The sequence below is a fragment of the Mobula hypostoma genome, chromosome 15, assembly GCF_963921235.1.
Source record: "Mobula hypostoma chromosome 15, sMobHyp1.1, whole genome shotgun sequence".
NCBI classification, from domain to species: Eukaryota; Metazoa; Chordata; class Chondrichthyes; order Myliobatiformes; family Myliobatidae; genus Mobula; species Mobula hypostoma.
The window spans coordinates 13050687-13068653 of record NC_086111.1 but is presented as its reverse complement, the minus strand read 5'-3'; the positions used below and the strand labels follow the sequence as shown (position 1 = coordinate 13068653).

The 17967-nt window shown below is 48.2% G+C and overlaps 1 protein-coding gene across 5 annotated transcripts in view; it reads left to right on the top strand.

The window, feature by feature from the left end:
- cacna2d2a (calcium channel, voltage-dependent, alpha 2/delta subunit 2a) overlaps positions 1–17967 on the top strand; it is a 1072053-nt gene that overhangs the window by 734744 nt on the left and 319342 nt on the right. For all 5 annotated transcript variants that reach the window (XM_063067752.1, XM_063067753.1, XM_063067751.1 and 2 more), the window contains one exon: positions 12382–12523. In XM_063067752.1, the coding sequence (XP_062923822.1) occupies positions 12382–12523 (142 nt within the window). The remainder of the gene's footprint in view (positions 1–12381; positions 12524–17967) is intronic.

Below are 17967 nucleotides of genomic sequence, written 5' to 3'. Positions count from 1 at the left end.
TATCCAGGAGTTTCTTAAAAGACCCAATTGTATCTGCCTCCACCACAGTCACCAGCAGCCCATTCCAAGCACTCACCACTCTCTGCTTAAAAAACTTACCCCTGACATCCCCTCTGTACCTACTTTCAAGCACCTTAAAACTGTGCCCTCTTGTGTTAGCCATTTCAGACCTAGGAAAAAGCCTTTGGCTATCCACATGATCAATGCCTCTCATTATTTTATACACCTCTATCAGGTCACCTCTCATCCTCATCCAAGGAGAAAAAGCAATCTCTACTCCCTTTCTTGAACAAGGGAACAAAATTTGCAACCTGCCATTTCTTCTCCCGTCCCAGAGATGCAAAGATCATCATCAGAGGCTCAGCAATCTCCTCTCTCACTTCCCACAGTAGTCTGGGGTATATCTCATCCGGTTCTGGCGACTTATCTAACTTAATGCTTTTCAAAAGCTCCAGCATATCCTCTTTCTTAACGTCTATATGATCAACCATTTCAGTCTGCTGTAAGTCATCCCCACAATTGTCAAATTCCTTTTCACTGGTGAATATTGAAGCAAAGTATTCACTAAATACCTCCACTACCTCCTCCAACTCCATGCAAACGTTTCCACTATCGCACCTGATTGGTCCTATTCTCACGCGGCTCATCCTCTTGCTCTGGGGTATTTTTTAATCCTGCTCACCAAGGCCATCTCTTGGCCCCTTCTAGCTCTCCTAGCTTCATTCTTAAACTGCTTCCTGGCAGCCTTGTAACTTTCTAGAGCTCTATCAGTACCTAGTTTCTTGAGCCTTTCATAAGCTTCTCTTTTCTTCTTAAGGATTTAAGATTTAAGATTTAAGGATTTTCCACATCCTTTGTACACCATGGTTCTTTTACCCTACTACCCTATCCCTGCCTCAGTGGGAAATACCTATGCAGAATGCCATACAAACGTTCCCAGAACATTTGTCACATTTCTGCTGTGCATTTCTCTGAAAACTTCTGCTCCCATTTTATGCTCCCAAGTTCCTGCCGGATACTTCCCCCTAATCCAATTAAATATTTTCCCAAATTGTCTGCTCCTATCCCTCTCCAGGACTATGGTAGAGGAGATAGAGTTGTGATCAGTACCTCCAAAATGCTCTCCTACCGATAGATCTGACACCTGACCAGGTTCATTTCCCAATGCCAAATCAAGTACAGCCTCTCTCTAGTTGGCTTATCTACATATTGAGTCAGGAAACCTTCCTGAACACACCTAAAAAACTCCACCCCATCCAAACCCCTTGCTCTAAGGAGATGTCAGTCAACCGGAGGTGATTAGAGAGATTGAGGTTAAGGAACCCTTAGGAGGCAGTGATCATAACATGATTGAGTTCATTGTGAAATTTGAAAAAGAGAAGCTGAAATCTGATGTGTCGGTATTTCAGTGGAGTAAAGGAAATTACAGTGGCATGAGAGAGGAACTGGCCAAAGTTGACTGGAAAGGGACACTGGCAGGAAAGATGGCAGAGCAGCAGTGGCTGGAGATTATGCGAGAAGTGAGGAGGGTGCAAGACAGGTATGTTCCAAAAAAGAAGGAATTTTCAAATGGAAAAAGGATGTAACCGTGGTTGACGAGAAGGCAAAGCCAAAGTTAAAGCAAAGGAGAGTTCATACAAGGAAACAAAAATTAGTGGGAAGACAGAGGATTGGGAAGTTTTTAGAAGCTTACAAAAGGAAACTTAGAAGGCCATTAAGAGGGAAAAGATTAACTATGAAAGGAAGCTAGCAAATAATATCAAAGAGGATACTAAAAGCTTTTACAAGTATATAAAGAGTAAAAAGACAGGTGAGAGTTGATACAGGACCGATAGAAAATGATGCTGGAGAAATTGTAATGGGAGATAAGGAGATGGCAGAGGAACTGAACGAGTATTTTGCATCAGTCTTCACTGAGGAAGACATCAGCAGTATACCGGACACTCAAGGGTGGCAGGGAAGAGAAGTGTGCGCAGTCACAATTACGACAGAGAAAGTACTCAGGAAATTATAGACCTGTTAGCTTGACATCGGTGGTTGGTAAGTTGTTGGAGTCGATTGTCAAGGATGAGGTTACAGAGTACCTGGAGGCATATGACAAGATAGGCAGAACTCAGCATGGATTCCTTAAAGGAAAATCCTGCCTGACAAAGCTATTACAATTTTTTGAGGAAATTACAAGTAGGCTAGACAAGGGAGATGCAGTGGATGTTGTATATTTGGATTTTCAGAAGGCCTTTGACAAGGTGCCACACATGAGGCTACTTAACAAGATAAGAGCCCATGGAATTACGGGAAAGTTACATACGTGGATAGACCGTTGGCTGATTGGCAGGAAACAGAGATTGGGAATAATGGTGTTCCACGGGGTCCGTGTTGGGGCCGCTTCTTTTTACAGTGTACATCAATGATTTGGATTATGGAATAGATGGCTTTGTGGCTGAGGTTGCTGACAATACGAAGATAAGTGGTAGTGCTGAGGAAACAGAGAGAATGCAGAGAGACTTGGATAGATTGGAAGAATAGGCAAAGCAGTGGCAAATGAAATACATTGTTGGAAAGTGTATGGTTATGCACTTTGGCAGAAGAAATAAAAGGGCAGACTGTTATTTAAATGGGGAAAGAATTCAAAGTTCTGAGATGCAATGGGACTTGGGAGTCCTCGTACAGGATACCCTTAAGGTTAACCTCCAGGTTGAGTCGGTGTTGAAGAAGACAAATGCAATGTTGGCATTCATTTCTAGAGGAATAGAGTATAGGAGCAGGGATGTGATGTTGAGGCTCTATAAGGCACTGGTGAGACCTCACTTGGAGTACTGTGGGCAGTTTTGGTCTCCTTATTTAAGAAAGGATGTGCTGATGTTGGAGAGGATACAGAGAAGATTCACTGGAATGATTCCGGGAATGAGAGGGTTAACATATGAGGAACGTTTGTCTGCTCTTGGACTGTATTCCTTGGAGTTTAGAAGAATGAGGGGAGACCTCATAGAAACATTTTGAATGTTGAAAGGCATGGACAGAGTGGACGTGGCAAAGTTGTTTCCCATGATGGGGGAGTCTAGTACGAGAGGGCATGACTTAAGGATTGAAGGGCACCCATTCAGAACAGAAATGCGAAGAAATTTTTTTAGTCAGAGGGTGGTAAATCTATGGAATTTGTTGCCACGGGCGGCAGTGGAGGCCAAGTCATTGGGTGTATTTAAGGCAGAAATTGATGGGTATCTGAGTAGCCAGGGCATCAAAGGTTATGGTGAGAAGGCGGGGGAGTGGGACTAAATGGGAGATGGGCTCCCATTTAGTGGGACTAAATGGGCTCCACAGGGGACTGTCTTGTCTCCCTTTCTCTTCACCATTTACACCTTGGACTTCAACTACTGCACAGAGTCTTGTCATCTTCAGAAGTTTTCAGATGACTCTGCCATAGTTGGATGCATCAGCAAGGGAGATGAGGTTGAGTACAGGGCTACGGTAGGAAACTTTGTCACATGGTGTGAGCAGAATTATCTGCAGCTTAATGTGAAAAAGACTAAGGAGCTGGTGGTAGACCTGAGGAGAGCTAAGGTACCGGTGACCCCTGTTTCCATCCAGGGGGTCAGTGTGGACATGGTGGAGGATTACAAATACCTGGGGATACGAATTGACAATAAACTGGACTGGTCTAAGAACACTGAGGCTGTCTATAAGAAGGGTCAGAGCCGTCTCTATTTCCTGAGGAGACTGAGGTCCTTTAACATCTGCCGGACGATGCTGAAGATGTTCTACGAGTCTGTGGTGGCCAGTGCTATCATGTTTGCTGTTGTGTGCTCGGGCAGCAGGCTGAGGGTAGCAGACACCAACAGAATCAACAAACTCATTCGTAAGGCCAGTGATGTTGTAGGGATGGAACTGGACTCTCTCACGGTGGTGTTTGAAAAGAGGATGCTGTCTAAGTTGCATGCCATCTTGGACAATGTCTCCCAGCCACTACATAATGTACTGGGTGGACACAGGAGTACATTCAGCCAGAGACTCATTCCTCCGAGATGCAACACAGAGCATCATAGGAAGTCATTCCTGCCTGTGGCCATCAAACTTTACAACTCCTCCCTTGGAGGGTCAGACACCCTGAACCGATAGGTCCTGGACTTATTTCATAATTTACTGGCATAATTTACATATTACTATATAACTATTTATGGTTCTTTTACTATTTATTATTTATGGTGCAACTGTAACGAAAACCAATTTCCTCCAGGATCAATAAAGTATGACTATAACTATGACTATGACTATGAATGGATCAGCTCATGATAAAATGGCGGAGCAGACTCGATGGGCTGAATGGCCAACTTCTGCTCCTTTGTCTTATGGTCTTAACATTAGAAAAGTTAAAATGTCCCATCACCACAATCCTATTATTGCAGAAACTGCCTCTCTATCTGCTCCTCGATGTATCTCTTACTACTGGGGAGTCTGTAAAAAACACCCAGTAGAGTTATTGCTTCCTTCCTGTTTCTGATTTCCACCCACACTGACTCAGTAGACAATCCCTCCATGTTTTCCTCCTTTCCTGCAACTGTGACACTATCCCTGATTAGTAATGCCATGCCCCCACCTCTTTTGCCTCCCTCGTTGTCATTTTTGAAACATCTAAAGCCCATCACACTCAGCAGGCATTCTTGCCCCTGAGACATCCAAGTCTCTCTAATGGCCACAACATCATAGTTCCAGGTACTGATCCACGCTCTTTTAAGTTCACCCGCCTTGCTTATCATACTCCTTGTATTAAAATAGACACATCTCAAACCATCAGGCTGAGTGCATCTTTGTTCTATCATCTACCTGTCCTTCCTCATAAACTTCCTAGAAGCTGTCACTACTTTGCGCCAACCGCCCCATACTCTGCAAAGCTAGTTTAAACCCTCCCCAATAGCGTTAGCAAACCTCCCCACCAGGATATTGGTACCCCTCAGATTCAAGTACAATCCATCCTTTTTGTACAGGTCACACCTGCCCCCTGCTGCAATCCTTCAGCCACGCGTGCATCCGCCACCTCATTCTATTCCTATACTTGCTGTCACGTGACACAGGCAGCAATCCTGAGATTACTATTCTTGAGGTCCTGTTTCTCAGCTTCCTTCCTAACTCCCTGTATTCTGCTTTCAGGACCTCCTCCCTTTTTCCACCTATGTTGTTGGTACCAATATGTCCCACGACCTCTGGCAGCTCACCCTTCCATTTCATGATTTTGTGGATGCGTTCAGAAATGTCACAAGCCTGGGTGGAAAACTACCATTTTTTTTTTTCGTGCCTTTCTGTCTCCCTAACTATACTCTTGCCATCCTCTTCCATTCCCTACCCTTCTGAGCCAAGGCCCAGACTCAGTGCCAGAGGCACGGCCACTGTTGCTTCCATCTGGTAGGTCCCCCACCCCCCCTCCCGGCAGTACTCAAAATGGAATACTTATTTTTAAGGGGGACAGCCACAGGGGTTCTCTCCACTACTGACGCTTTCCCTTCTGTCTCCTGACAGTCACCCACTTACCTGTCTCCTGTGGCCCCGGTGTGATTACCTGCCTTTAGCTCCTATCGATCACCCCCTCACATTCCCTAGTACACCGAAGGTCATCGAGCTGCAGCTCCAGTTCATTAACTCGGTCTGTAAGGAGCTGCAGCTCGGTGCACCTGGCACGGATGTGGCCATCAGGGAGGCTGGAAGTCTCCTGGGTATCCTACATCTGACACCCAGAGCAGAAAACTGTCCTTGCAGTCATACCCACTATTCGTAACTTAGGGGAAAAAAGAGATCTGAAAATAACTTATCTCCTTACCTCATCTAGACCTGTCCTCGTTGAAGCCCTACTACTCTGACTCAGGCTACTCTGATGACTGCTGTACTCCGTTTTGTCCTGAAACCTTCTCAGCAACCTTGCGCAATGATGAACTACTGCATCTGCGCACTTCTCCTAATTGAATCTCTCAATGAAAGAAACTCATCACTTTTTAAATCTTCTCAGTGGCCTTGCAAAATGACGAGCTACTGCATCTGTACACTTCTCCCAATCAAATCAAAAAATGGGGCTACATTTGCCAACCTCAACAAGTAACTGCTGTAATCTATAGATTTCTGGAAGATATCAATGAACTCTTTCACTATTTGTCTCTTCCAGAAATTCACTTGTTTTCCTCGAATTTCTAGGAAGTTATTTTCATCCAATGAAAAAGAATCTCGTACTTTTCCAGTGTATATGACAAATAAACTCTTCTTGGGATTCCAGACGGGTACAGGTATTGATGGTATCCGATGTTTCCATGACAGATTTTGCCATCTTCATCAGGGATGATGCCTGGGCATCTCTAGTCCAGTGATGTTTATACCGCTGGGTTCATTAGGACATCGTGGGTTTGGACTTTGTTACATTGAATGTTGAAATGAAATAAGTGTGCAGTAAAATAAGAAATGTGAAAGGGTTCAAGGCACACTGTGCCATCAAGCACCTTGTGGCAATATAACAGGACAGAGCTAAATACAGGACTGTCCCAGGTCAGTATGGGACTAGTCTGTGACAGGTGGCACTGACTCATCTCAGACAGCATGAAATTAATCTGGCACAGAAAAAGACTAATCTGGGATGGATCGCAGGTTTGTGAGTAATTTTGGGATAACCGTTAAACATGAACCACCAGTAAAACACAGAAGGAATGCTGCTGGAAACGGGGTAATTCCTATCGGGAAGGGAGGAGGGATATTGGGTATGAGGGCAGGCTGTTAGGTGATGGTTAGTTGAACAGGATGTCAGGCTAGAATTTATGAGAGAATGGCATTCTGCAAGGTGGTTAAGTTTGGAGGCCTGGCAGGGCCTCGGTGGAGCAGTGAGGATGGAGTGGGGTTTAATGATCTGGAGTTGAACAGGATGATGATAGAGACTGAGCTGGTGCCATTAGCTGGGAGACACTGTTGAGGAGAGTGAAAGTGATCATATTAACACCCGTGAGAGAATCTGAAGCAGGAGAGGGGCTGGAATGCGGTAATTGGTGCTGTCAGTGTGGAAGTGAAAAATGTCGTCATTCGACAGCAGAAAAAGCAATGCAGCATTCTCTAGAGATCGGCAAGGTGGTGTCACTAGGGAGGAACGAGGTGCCATTGTAGAAGATAATCTCACTGCATTCAGATAGGTATTAGTGAAACCAGGAGATTGCACAGGCACTGCTCTGACTGGCAGGGAAAAGCTTGCCATAATGAGATTAAGGACAGGCAAGGACCAATCCCAGATAACGTATTGTCATTCACGAGTTGAATATCATTCTTTTAAATGAGTGTGGATGTATATTGTGACAAGAATACACATAAAATTAAGATGTTTGCTGGCCTGGGCTAGCATCAGTGGCATCAGCAGTTGGTCAGCCACCTGCCCTCAGGGGAAGGAGAGATAAGGAACAATGGAGCAGCGTCTGGAGATGTGTAATGAAGGGACGTGGGGGAGAGAGAGCTGTCTGGAGCGGCTCCCCCCTTTGAACCTTGAACTGTTTGAAGTGATGGACAGGCGATACCCCAGCAGGGGGATAAAAAGGGACCGGTTCGCTAAGGCAGGACACACGCCACCCGAGGTAACGAGACCCTGGAAGCGGTGCGCCTCTCACGAGTGGGTGAGAAGTATCAGACAACGGCCAGAGTGGAAAGGTACGATCAGTGGGAACCCGGTGTGTGTCCGCCCTTGCCTGGGTGCCGGGTTCACTGCAGAGGATCGACCGCATCTGGAGGAGGGGTCACAGTCGTTGACCTCAGGTGACATCACCAAGGACCCGCCCAAAAGCTGCTTGTGAGCCATATCGCCGGTCTGTGAGTGAAGCCGTTCTGAATGATCAGTTGTTCCTGTTCTATCTCTCCCTCCCCCCACGTTGTCCATCGCCATGGCAACGATTACTGCGAACTGAACTACTAACTGGACTGAACTTTGAGTCACTTTGAAATTTGGTCATTTACCCCTAGACAACGATAGAGCTTGATTGGTGCTGTTATCTTAATTCTGTGCACATGTGTGTTTATCATCGCTGAACTGTTGCATTTATTATCCTTTCGATTACTGTGTTGCTTGTTTCTTTAATAAAACTTTCTTAGTTCTAGTACTCCAGACTCCAACTGAGTGATCCATTTCTGCTGGTTTGGCAACCCAGTTACGGGGTACGTAACATAAGTGGGGTTCTCGTCCGCGATTTTGAACGCTAAATTTGGGACGGAGTAAATTGATTGGGTTAAAATTCCCGAAAGAAAGAAAAGACAAACAGCAGAAATGGAGGCTGAGGAATTTATAAAGGCGCCGACCTTGGAGGCATTAGAGGATGCCAGGAAATCGGAATTGGTAGCTGTGGCCAAACGGTTGAATCTTGCTAAGGTGAAGTCGACAATGGAGAGAGAAGAGAGAGAGAGGGACAGACAGTTGGAGAGAGAGGAGAAACAGAGGGAAAGGGAATTCGAGTTGGAAAAGTTAAGGTTAAGGGCCGAGCAGGGGCTCGTGCCGAACCAAGGTGGAGGGTTCCGGGCCACCCAGGAGGTTAGGCTGGTTCCCCCATTTGACGATACCGACGTGGATCGGTACTTTCTTCATTTCGAAAAAGTGGCTATAAGTCAGGACTGGCCGAGGGATAAGTGGGTTGTTTTACTTCAGAGTGTACTGAAAGGGAAAGCCCAACAAGCTTACTCCGCTTTATCCGGTGAAGATGCCCAGAGGTATGAGGTGGTGAAAGAGGCCATCCTCACGATTTATGAGTTGGTCCCGGAGGCATACCGGCAGAGGTTCCGGAATGCGAGGAAGCGGTGGGACCGCACGTATTTGGAGTTTGCCCGTGAGATGCAGACATATTGTGAGCGTTGGTGCGCCTCGGAGGGGGTAGAGGGGGATTATGACAGACTGCTGCAACTGATCCTGATTGAGCAGTTTAAAGGTTGTGTCCCTGAGGGTATGAGACCCTACCTCGATGAGAAAGAGGCAGCCACGTTAGCCGCAACTGCTAAGTTAGCAGATGAGTATGCGTTGACGCATAAAATGAAGTTTGCCCCGAGTAAAGGCTACCAGAAGGGAAGTCAGGACGGAGGGGAGAGTCCGCCGGAAAAGCCAGAAAGTAAGCCGGGGACTAGTGAAAAGGATAAGGTAGACCGGGAGCAGTCTGGTAGGAAGTCTCCTGGGGTCGTCTGTTATAATTGTGGGAAAGTCGGACACTTTGCATCCAGGTGCTTTGCCCCAAGGAAGGAGACGGGGAAAGGAAAAGCGGAAATTTTGAATGGCTGTATTGAGCTGTTAAGCGAACCGCTAGGGAAGGACAGGTCTGAAAAAGTCCAGGAAGGGCACGAGAGGTTTATCTCGGCCGGACTGGTGTCAGTGAAGGAGAGGTTAAAACCAGTTCCAGTGCGGATCTGGAGAGACACGGGAGCGTGTCAGTCACTAATACTGAAGAGTGTATTAGAGTTTAGCTCAGAGACCCAGACTGGGGAGGTGGAGGTCAAAGGTGTTGGGGAAGGGACAGAGTCAGTCCCTTTGCACCAGATACACTTACAGAGCAACCTGGTCTCTGGACTAGTCACGATCGGGGTGAGGTCCGAATTACCGATGAAAGACGTGGAAGTCTTGCTCGGTTATGACATCGCCGGAGGAATCGTGTTCCCAGTCGTGAGATTGACAGGTCAGCCTGCCAGCATTGAGGCCCATCCATGGACTCACAGGTTCATCACGAGCCCGCGATAGTGAATTTAACTGAAACATTTCTGCCAACCTTGTATGAGACAGGGTGTAGTGAGATAAGAGGTAGTGAGGGAGCTGGGACGGACGTAGCAGTAGCCAGGAAAGAATTTGTGCAGACGCAGGAGCGAGACGAGGGGCTGATGGTTTTTGCAGAGACAGCTCTCTCTGACACAGCTTTAACAAGGGAACTAGTAGGCTATTGTGCGGATGAGGAAGTGCTAAGGAAGAAAGGGAAATCAAGGACAGTACCCGCAGATGAGGAATGGAGGGTGGTGCAAAAGAGTTATGGGGATGAGGTTTTTAACATGGCCCACGAGGTACCCCCCGGTGGACATTTTGCGGTGCTGGAGGAAGCAGTTGGTGGAATCATGAAAGAGATTTACCGGCTGCCCAGGGGAAAAAATGTTATTGATCATGACCGACGCGAACTGAGACGGTCACCGGCTTTTGATATGCTAACAAACCTAGTCGGTGTTAGCGTGGAAATCAATGAAGCTAGGGGCCCCCTGATAAGAGGAAAAAACCATTTTGAAAAGATTAGGATGGGATCGGTCAGATGGGAGAAGGCTATTGTTTTGGCCAGGTCTACTGATAAGGTCTCTCCCTTAATCCCCGAACAAAGCGAATCTTTAGAAGGAGTAATTAAACGACTCGCACCCATGTGTTTGATTGTCCCGAGGAAATGCAAAGAACTGGGATGTTGGGTGATGTCTGTTACAATAGGGCAGCCTAGTAAAGAACACGCATATTTTTTGAGTAATTCAGTGACTAAAGGGCTGATGAACACAGAGGTGTGTATTGGCAATTTAATACGGCTGTCTGAAGCCAGCTTGATAGTGAACCTTGAAAAAAATGAATTCGGCCACACGAGGGTCACTTACCTGGGAATTGTGGTGACACAGGGGCAGCTGGCAGCGATGCAAGCTACAGTGCAGGCTATCGCTGATCTCCCAACCCCGACAGACAAGAGGGCCCTCAGAAGGCTCTTGGAGATGGTGGGGTACCGCAGGAAGTTTTGCAATAACTCTGCGGTCAATACCCGTCCCCCTCCTACTAAGCCCTTGCGAGAGAAAATTGAGTCGGAATGGGACGACCCTTGTTGTTGTGGTCCGGGACAAAACCAAATGAGAGGTTACATTGGTCGCAATTCATCAGTGTTTTTGGCCACTATGAAGTTTGCTGAGTTGGAGCCTGGTCTAAGGGATTATTAATAACACGTGTAAAAGGAACAGAAAATGTGATGACTGTCTGTCAAGGTGTTGACAGCTTCAAACTCGCTGCGTTAGCCAAATAGCTGTTAAAGATGTATATTTGTGTATGTATCAAATAATGTATTCATGTTTGTAATTTTTACCTCCCGGTAAAAATCCTTAAAGGGGGGAAGTGTGACGAGAATACACATAAAATTAAGAAGTTTGCTGGCCTGGGCTAGCATCAGTGACATCAGCAGTTGGTCTGCCACCTGCCCTCAGGGGAAGGAGAGATAAGGAACAATGGAGCAGCATCTGGAGATGTGTAATGAAGGGACGTGGGGGAGAGAGAGCTGTCTGGAGCGGCTCCCCCCTTTGAACCTTGAACTGTTTGAAGTGATGGACAGGCGATACCCCAGCAGGGGGATAAAAAGGGACCGGTTCGCTAAGGCAGGACACACGACACCCGAGGTAACGAGACCCTGGAAGCGGTGCGCCTCTCACGAGTGGGTGAGAAGTACCAGACAACGGCCAGGTACGATCAGCGGGAACCCGGTGTGTGTCCGCCCTTGCCTGGGTGCCGGGTTCACTGCAGAGGATCGACCGCATCTGGAGGAGGGGTCACAGTCGTTGACCTCAGGTGACATCACCAAGGACCCGCCCAAAAGCTGCTTGTGAGCCATATCGCCGGTCTGTGAGTGAAGCCGTTCTGAATGATCAGTTGTTCCCGTTCTATCTCTCTCTTCCCCCACTTTGTCCATCGCCGTGGCAACGATTACTGCGAACTGAACTACTAACTGGACTGAACTTTGAGTCACTTTGAAATTTGGTCATTTACCCCTAGACAACGATAGAGCTTGATTGATGCTGTTATCTTAATTCTGTGCACATGTGTGTTTATCATCGCTGAACTGTTGCATTTATTATCCTTTCGATTACTGTGTTGCTTGTTTCTTTAATAAAACTTTCTTAGTTCTAGTACTCCAGACTCCAACTGAGTGATCCATTTCTGCTGGTTTGGCAACCCAGTTACGGGGTACGTAACAATATTTAAACTAGTAATGACCTACAGCAACAGTGTATTTTGTTAAAATCTCATATTGTTATAGGTTTTTGAACTGAAGAACAGTGCAGGGGTAAGCTGCTTTAGCAGACTTCACTTAGGCTAGTTCTAATACTTCAGCCAGGGCCAAAATCGAACTCCCTGTTTCTTGCTTCCTGCTCTCTCTGCTTGCGTGGTGGAGAATTTAACCATTTGGATCTTTCTTCTTTGACTGTTATTCATGCCAGATATTGTACAATGTGTGGTTCCTGTAGTGTGGTTAGAACAATTCAGTCTGGCTACAAGCATATGTCTGAACAAAGACCCTCTCTGAGTTTCTAATCTCTCCCTACAGGAGTGGATTGTTCAGGCCTGTCCTGAGGTCAGTGTCTCTACGCCTGCGAGTATTTCTCATTCTGTCTTCTCTGCTACAGGGTGCTGACAGAGATGATGAAAGCTCAGACGGAGAACAGACTAATCCTTTGCAGTTAGAATTTGTGGATGACCCGAACTTCAAGGTCAAGGTCAACTATTCATACATGGCAGTGCAGATCCCAACAGATATCTACAAGGGCTGTGAGTATGATACCGATTCTAAACAGTGTGCATTGTACAATAAGATCATTTTCCCCTTGATCTGTGGTGGTATTTACAAATCAAAGAAAATGTTGTGTCTTTCATCCTTCCATTTCTTTCTCCTATATTTTGATATTTCCAGATTTCCTTAGATATAAATTAATCCCAAAATGTGTGAAGTGATAGATTTTGGAAAGTCAGATAGGAATAGGAAAAATATAGTGAGCGGCAGGGCACTGAGGAATGCTGATGAACAAAGAGATGTTGGAATTCCAGTTCAGTTTTTATTGATGCACCAGAGAGCATCCTATCCGGATGCTTAACAACTTGTTGTGGCAACTGCTCTGCCCGTGACCACAAGAAACTGCAGAGATGTGAACACAGCTGAGCACATCACAAAAACCAGCCTGCCCTCCAAGAACTCTGTCTATACTTCTCACTGCCTCAGTAAAGCAGCCAACAAAGTTAAAGACCCCACCCACCCAAACATTCTCTCTTCTCCCGTCTTTCATTAGGCATAAGATACAAAAGTCTGAAAAGCTCAAGAACAGCTTCTACCCCGCTATTATAAGTCTATTGAAGGGTTCCCTAATATAAGATACCCTTGACCTAAAAATCTACCTTGTTATAATTGTGCACCATATTATCTATGTACCTCTGCTGCACTTTCTCTATAACTGTTACCACTTTATTCAGCATTTTGTTATTGTTTTACCTTGTACTACCGCAGTGTGTTGTGTATGAACAGAATGCAAGACAAGCTTTTCACAGTGTATGCCTCAATACATAGAACCATATTCCAATTCCAATACATAGTTCTTTGAAAATGGCAACGTAGGTCAATTGGGTGGAGGAGAAGGAATATGATGCACTTGTCTTCATTGGTTGGACACACAATATAACATTTTGGAGGCTACTTCGCAACTTCACAATGTTCCCATGAGAGAGGTATCAAAGCAGGGTGGTGTGGGTTTAAAGTGAGGAAGGAGTTTTAAAGAAGATTTGAGGGGAAAGTGTATTTTTTACACTGAGACTGGTTGATATTTGCAAGTTACTGCCAGAGGAGGTGGTGGATTCGGATAGAACGGGGAAGTTACTGCCAGAGGAGGTGGTGGATTCGGATAGAACAGGAAGACATGGAAAGATAAGTGGGCAAGGGACATTATCGTGGATGGATAAATGGAGGCATACCAGGTTTTCACAGCTTCTGTGTTGTATACCTCACCGGCTTGATAGAAGGAGACCATTTAGCCTCTCAAATCTATCCCAGTTTACAGACCAATCTCATTCCTACTTTACTTTTGCTTATAACCTTTTTTCCCACATTCTCAATAATTCTACCACCTGCCCACACCTGAGCGGCAATTTACCACAGTCACTGGGGTGGATTACTGCAGGTCTTTGGGATGTGGGGGGAGTCCGGAATACCAGGCGACATAGGAAGCTGCTCTTCTCAAACAGTATTGGAGGTTAGTGTGAACACGGATGTCCAGAGTTGGGAGGCAGCAGCTTCACATCTGCTCCAATCTTCCCTCATCTACTTCTTGTGTTTCTCCATAAGGATATCCACGCTGATGTCCTGAACCATTTCTGCACTTTTGGTTTGGATTGTAACCAATATTCTGCACATTGCTGTCTGTACTCTTGGTCCAGGTCATCTGCTTTGCACCTTTCTTATCTTTCAGGCTTTGTAATTATATTGTTCATAATAACCATTACAGCATGGAAACAGGCCATCTCGGCCCTTCTAGTCCGTACCGAACACTTACTCTCACCTAGTCCCACCGACCTGCACTCAGCCCATAACCCTCCATTCCCTTCCTGTCCGTATATCTGTCCAATTTAGCTTTAAATGACAACATCGAACCTGCCTCAACCACTTCTGCTGGAAGCTCATTCCACACAGCCACCACTCTCTGAGTAAAGAAGTTCCCCCTCATGTAATATAAAAAGACCTTCATGTGTTTGTTCAGCCGAAGTCCCCATGGTGGCAGTCATATAACAAGAAACATATGCTGAATTTCTAATGTCTCAGCTATAAACATGCCACTTGTGGCCCAATGAGCTTTTACATTCCTCCAAATAAATATTATGTGAAGGGACATATTCTGAGGAATGTGTCCTCAGGACCTGTTGCCTATATGATGAGAGACAGAGTCACAGAGCAGAGGGACAGGCTATCCAGCCCAGCTCACCACACTGACCAGTGGAGTCTTTTCCAGCCCAGCTCACCACACTGACCACTGAGTCTTATCCAGCCCAGCTCACCACACTGACCAGTGGAGTCTTTTCCAGCCCAGCTCACCACACTGACCACTGAGTCTTATCCAGCCCAGCTCACCACACTGACCACTGGAGTCTTATCCAGCCCAGCTCACCACACTGATCACTGGAGTCTTTTCCAGCCCAGCTCACCACACTGACCAGTGGAGCCTCATCCAGCCCAGCTCACCACACTGACCAGTGGAGTCTTATCCAGCCCAGCTCACCACACTGACCAGTGGAGTCTTATCCAGCCCAGCTCACCACACTGACCACTGGAGTCTTTTCCAGCCCAGCTCACCACACTGACCAGTGGAGTCTTATCCAGCCCAGCTCGCCAAACTGACCACTGGAATCTTTTCCAGCCCAGCTCGCCACGCTGACCAGTGGAGTCTTATCCAGCCCAGCTCGCCATACTGACCAGTGGAGTCTTTTCCAGCCCAGCTCACCACACTGACCAGTGGAGTCTTATCCAGCCCAGCTCACCACACTGACCACTGGAGTCTTTTCCAGCCCAGCTCACCACACTGACCAGTGGAGCCTCATCCAGCCCAGCTCGCCACACTGACCACTGGAGTCTTTTCCAGCCCAGCTCGCCACACTGACCACTGGAGTCTTTTCCAGCCCAGCTCGCCACACTGAGCACTGGAGTCTTTTCCAGCCCAGCTCGCCACACTGACCAGTGGAGTCTTTTCCAGCCCAGCTTGCCACACTGACCAGTGGAGCCTCATCCAGCCCAGCTCGCCACACTGACCACTGGAGTCTTTTCCAGCCCAGCTCACCACACTGACCAGTGGAGTCTTATCCAGCCCAGCTCACCACACTGACCAGTGGAGTCTTTTCCAGCCCAGCTCACCACACTGACCAGTGGAGCCTCATCCAGCCCAGCTCACCACACTGACCAGTGGAGTCTTATCCAGCCCAGCTCACCACACTGACCACTGGAGTCTTTTCCAGCCCAGCTCGCCACACTGACCACTGGAGTCTTATCCAGCCCAGCTAACAACACTGATCACTGGAGTCTTTTCCAGCCCAGCTCACCACACTGACCAGTGGAGTCTTATCCAGCCCAGCTCACCACACTGACCAGTGGAGTCTTATCCAGCCCAGCTCACCACACTGACCAGTGGAGTCTTTTCCAGCCCAGCTCACCACACTGACCAGTGGAGCCTCATCCAGCCCAGCTCACCACACTGACCAGTGGAGCCTCATCCAGCCCAGCTCACCACACTGACCAGTGGAGTCTTTTCCAGCCCAGCTCACCACACTGACCAGTGGAGTCTTATCCAGCCCAGCTCACCACACTGACCAGTGGAGTCTTTTCCAGCCCAGCTCACCACACTGACCAGTGGAGCCTCATCCAGCCCAGCTCACCACACTGACCAGTGGAGTCTTATCCAGCCCAGCTCACCACACTGACCACTGGAGTCTTTTCCAGCCCAGCTCGCCACACTGACCAGTGGAGCCTCATTCAGCCCAGCTCACCACACTGACCAGTGGAGTCTCATCCAGCCCAGCTCGCCACACTGACCACTGGAATCTTTTCCAGCCCAGCTCGCCACGCTGACCAGTGGAGTCTTATCCAGCCCAGCTCGCCATACTGACCAGTGGAGTCTTTTCCAGCCCAGCTCACCACACTGACCAGTGGAGTCTTTTCCAGCCCAGCTCACCACACTGACCAGTGGAGCCTCATCCAGCCCAGCTCGCCACACTGACCAGTGGAGTCTTATCCAGCCCAGCTCACCACACTGACCAGTGGAGTCTTTTCCAGCCCAGCTCGCCACGCTGACCAGTGGAGTCTTATCCAGCCCAGCTCACCACGCTGACCAGTGGAGTCTTTTCCAGCCCAGCTGGCCACACTGACCAGTGGAGTCTTTTCCAGCCCAGCTCGCCACGCTGACCAGTGGAGTCTTATCCAGCCCAGCTCACCACACTGACCAGTGGAGCCTCATCCAGCCCAGCTCACCACACTGACCAGTGGAGTCTTATCCAGCCCAGCTCACCACACTGACCAGTGGAGTCTTATCCAGCCCAGCTCACCACACTGACCAGTGGAGTCTTTTCCAGCCCAGCTCACCACACTGACCAGTGGAGCCTCATCCAGCCCAGCTCACCACACTGACCAGTGGAGCCTCATCCAGCCCAGCTCACCACACTGACCAGTGGAGTCTTTTCCAGCCCAGCTCACCACACTGACCAGTGGAGTCTTATCCAGCCCAGCTCACCACACTGACCAGTGGAGTCTTTTCCAGCCCAGCTCACCACACTGACCAGTGGAGCCTCATCCAGCCCAGCTCACCACACTGACCAGTGGAGTCTTATCCAGCCCAGCTCACCACACTGACCACTGGAGTCTTTTCCAGCCCAGCTCGCCACACTGACCAGTGGAGCCTCATTCAGCCCAGCTCACCACACTGACCAGTGGAGTCTCATCCAGCCCAGCTCGCCACACTGACCACTGGAGTCTTACCCAGCCCAGCTTGCCACACTGACCACTGGAATCTTTTCCAGCCCAGCTCGCCACGCTGACCAGTGGAGTCTTTTCCAGCCCAGCTCACCACACTGACCAGTGGAGCCTCATCCAGCCCAGCTCGCCACACTGACCACTGGAATCTTTTCCAGCCCAGCTCGCCACGCTGACCAGTGGAGTCTTATCCAGCCCAGCTCGCCATACTGACCAGTGGAGTCTTTTCCAGCCCAGCTCACCACACTGACCAGTGGAGTCTTATCCAGCCCAGCTCACCACACTGACCACTGGAGTCTTTTCCAGCCCAGCTCACCACACTGACCAGTGGAGCCTCATCCAGCCCAGCTCGCCACACTGACCACTGGAGTCTTTTCCAGCCCAGCTCGCCACACTGACCACTGGAGTCTTTTCCAGCCCAGCTCGCCACACTGACCACTGGAGTCTTTTCCAGCCCAGCTCACCACACTGACCAGTGGAGTCTTTTCCAGCCCAGCTTGCCACACTGACCAGTGGAGCCTCATCCAGCCCAGCTCGCCACACTGACCAGTGGAGCCTCATCCAGCCCAGCTCGCCACACTGACCACTGGAGTCTTTTCCAGCCCAGCTCGCCACACTGACCAGTGGAGTCTTATTCAGCCCAGCTCACCACACTGACCACTGGAGTCTTTTCCAGCCCAGCTCGCCACACTGACCAGTGGAGTCTTATCCAGCCCAG